Consider the following 3,733-nt stretch of genomic DNA (forward strand, 5'->3'; position numbering starts at 1 on the left):
TATCTATCTATCTATCTATCTATCTATCTATCTATCTATCTATCTATCTATCTATCTATCTATCTTATCCCATTTATTCCTTACCACTTGTGATGGCTATACATCCTTAGAGTTTCTAACTAAAAGTTTTTGTATAATCTCTAATTTGACTGATTCTTTATCAGCTTTTGAGTTCATGTGTATGTGTTTTTAAACATGCTCTTTATTCAGAAAGAGATTACTTAGGTCTGAATTGTTTTGTTGTAAAAGGAGAAAATCAGAAACTTGGTCGCCATTTGCATAAGAGTTTTTGCAACAGAGGACAAGTAAGAGGAACATGCCTTGTTACAATGCTGCTGGCAGGGTACATTTTGCATCATGCTGGGCCAGAGGGGAATTATTTGAGTGCTTTCTTTAATCTTTCAGGATTTCAGTTTCAAGAAGAACCTTTGGGCAAAGTGGCCTCTTTGTGCAAACATGGTATGCTAACTCTTCTCTCATCAAGTCCATTTGGGTAATGGCAATTAGTCAGCATCAGTTTTACCTGGACAGGAAACAAAGCAAAGTAAGTAACTGGCATCATTTCTATAGGGACAGATTCCCGTTTTGCATTCTGTTTAGAAGATAAACCTTCTCACAAAAGATGCAAGCACATATATTTTTGCTCTCTGAGATTTTTTTATGTTTAACTTCCAACTATTTCAGATTTTTTATATGTTTAAATGATGGGCAATATATAAGCTGCTTTATAAGTTGTAAGACTGGCCAGCTTGTTGCCATGCATGTTTGTATAGACTGGTGACACTGCTGGTGGTGATGGTGCCGGTGACATTTTAAAGTTAGTAACTGAACCACACCATGAGAAAATCATGTATAGTTATTAAAACATTTTAACTACAAAGCTTAAGGCTTGTGGGCTTTTTGTTTTGTTTTATTTTTTGGTCTGAAGAATGCCACTTGAATATGTGAAAATTCTAAATTATCCTCTGTGTTGATATTTTTATTGTATGTTAACTTAATTGTTTTATTAATTTGAAGCATGTTTGAGTTAATTCTGTTTCATTGTTGTATACCTCTTAGGCAAAAATTCCTTCAGCCAGGAGTTTAGACGAGATTGCAATGGATTTGACAGAGACAGGAACACAAAGGGCCTCCAAGCTGGTGACACTGGAGGCGAAAAGTCAGTTCATCATGGCAAGCAATGGCAGTTTAATCTCCTCAGGTAACATCTTGGGATTAGAGAATGTGCAAGCCATCTTTATTTTGTTTGTTTTTTCAGTCATAAACCACTTCTAAATTCATCTTTTAATCCATTCTTTTGGAAATAAATAAGCATGTCAATAAATATGTATGCAACAGCTTTAAATAAAATTTTAAGGCTAAGTTTTTAAAGAATATGTGGAAAGTCAAATTATAAATAGGTTGTACATGTCATATGAGATACAAGGATGGTGAATTCCTTGGTGTGGCTTGAAAGAACATATTCCACAGCAGCTGCTTTTTCCAGCATTTAGTTTTTGATACAGATAATTGTCTAATTCTCCATGCAATATAAAATGCTGCACAAACATGATTACAAGCATACCCCTCAAATGTGATAGCTTCCCCTAAGCCCTTCCTCTGTAACAATTCTGGAATCTCTTATCATTAACTATATGTAACTTTACTAAAATGATTCGTCCCATCTAAATCTCACTGTCAACTTGTGAATCTGAAGCATGACCTTCCTTCACACAGATTTTTCTTTTCCTTGCTTGCTTACTTTCTAAAAGAACACTTGAAACAACTCTTCAAGGACCATCTTACCTTCTCTTCTGCTCAGAAAAATGAAAATTTTCCTTGGGTGTGTCTGGGACATTAAACATTTTATCATTACCCCCAAAATGACTGAGCCAGGATGCAAAAAGGCACATTTTCTTACCAGATTCTGTTTGATACCCAGAAGAATGAGAGAATGTTTTCTAGTTTCCTTTTATTATGTTGAGAAACAAGGAGAAAAGAAATAAACTACCATTTAATAGCTGCTTTAGCTTAAAAATCCTTTGTCCCTTCGGAAGGAAGGAAACATCCCTTGTATAAACCTTCCCCGCCCTTCCCTCATTCCCTAGGTTCTCAAGACTCAGAAGTTAGTGAGGAGCAAAAGAGAGAAAAAATCCTTGAACTAAAGAAGAAGGAGAAACTATTACAAGAAAAACTTCTGAAAAAAGTTGAGGAGCTTAAGAAGATCTGTCTGCGGGAGGCTGTGAGTCTGCTTTTTTGGGCTCATCGAATTGTGTTTGACAACTTTGGCCAGTGTCAATTATCCGCTCTTGATTCTGTCCTGTTTTACAGGAGCTTACAGGCAAAATGCCAAAGGAGTATCCCCTGAACGTAGGCGAGAAGCCTCCTCAGGTCAGAAGACGTGTGGGTACTGCCTTCAAATTAGATGACAACTTGCTCCCGAGTGAAGAGGTATGAACAACGCCTCTGAGCCTTTCAATTAATCCTGAGACAGGAAAGCTGTCTGAGTGTAGTGGACTTTTTCCTTTGGTTTTTGAGTCTCTGCTGTATGTTATCTCACCAGCAGAGATGGATCGTGTAGACCAAACTGAACTCTTTCTTTCATGCCCACTCCAGTCAAAATTGAGTTCTCACTACTTTACTCTCCAAATTATAGACAGCATTCAGTGAACTCCAAATGTTTCTCAATTGAGAGGCACTATTATGAGAATTAAGAACTCCAGCATTAGGTTCATTTACTTAAAACTAAATAATAGCCTTTGGGAAATAGCTTAGCCTCTCTAAAGTCTCAAGTCTCAGGCCTCAGTTTTCCTCATCTGTAAAATGGGGGTAATGATTGGACTTCCCTCCAAGGGATCCAGTGAGTATTAAATGAGATAATACATGCACAGCAGTGAGTTACAATCAAGTTAAAATATTTGTTAGCCAATATAGAATGTATAATACTTTCTCATTTGCATGTCATCAGCCAATATGACCCTTCCTGTATTGCTTGTAGAAATTTGGCCATCTTAGCTTTAGAAAATTATATCTGTTTTCTTCTTTGGAAATCTTTGCTATTTATTGAGTGCTCACTGTGTACCCATCTCTGAGCTAAGCAATGCACCTATATTATCTCATTTAATCCTCATCCTACTTTCATAAGGTAGGCGTTATCTTCATTTTACAAATGAAAAAAGCTGAAGCATTAAAAGATGAAGCTGTGTATCCAGGGTCATGCAACCAGGAATTACCAGGAAGAAGATCAACCCCAAATTTATCTGTCTCTAAAGCTATGCATATGAATATAACCTTCTGCATCCATGAGCTTTGAGTTAAGAATATATCCATAAAAACTGTGATCTTCTCCCAGCCAACTGAATGAATGAAAGGCCATTCCCTTCCTTGAAAAGGGAAGAGGTTTGGACTAATGAGAAGTTCAAGTTAAGACGGGTAAAGGAAAGTGTTTGACAAGGATGTCTATGCAGTAAAATTTGGGAAGATGGTGTTCTCAAAGAACAACTGATTCAAGAAAGCGCACGGGAAGTTTTATTACACAATGCATGTAAGAGTTGGTCGCATGTGTCCATAAAAATAAAACTATCATTGTATAAATGCAGGATCCTGCTTTGCAAGAACTGGAGAGTAATTTTCTAATACAACAAAAGCTGGTGGAAGCTGCAAAGAAACTTGCCAATGAGCCAGACCTTTGTAAAACTGTGAAGAAAAAGCGAAAGCAAGATTACACAGATGCGGTAAAAAAGCTTCAGGAGAT

General features: G+C 36.8%; 1 protein-coding gene across 1 annotated transcript in view; it reads left to right on the forward strand.

The window, feature by feature from the left end:
- Positions 1 to 3,733, forward strand: part of FRMD4B (FERM domain containing 4B) — a 228,034-nt gene that overhangs the window by 201,091 nt on the left and 23,210 nt on the right. Inside the window, 5 exon segments of the mRNA XM_011947154.1 lie at positions 406 to 544; positions 1,060 to 1,201; positions 2,088 to 2,221; positions 2,311 to 2,430; positions 3,579 to 3,733. Coding sequence (XP_011802544.1) covers positions 406 to 544; positions 1,060 to 1,201; positions 2,088 to 2,221; positions 2,311 to 2,430; positions 3,579 to 3,733 — 690 coding nt within the window.

The sequence above is a fragment of the Colobus angolensis genome, unplaced genomic scaffold, assembly GCF_000951035.1.
Source record: "Colobus angolensis palliatus isolate OR3802 unplaced genomic scaffold, Cang.pa_1.0 Scaffold26, whole genome shotgun sequence".
Classification (NCBI taxonomy): domain Eukaryota; kingdom Metazoa; phylum Chordata; class Mammalia; order Primates; family Cercopithecidae; genus Colobus; species Colobus angolensis.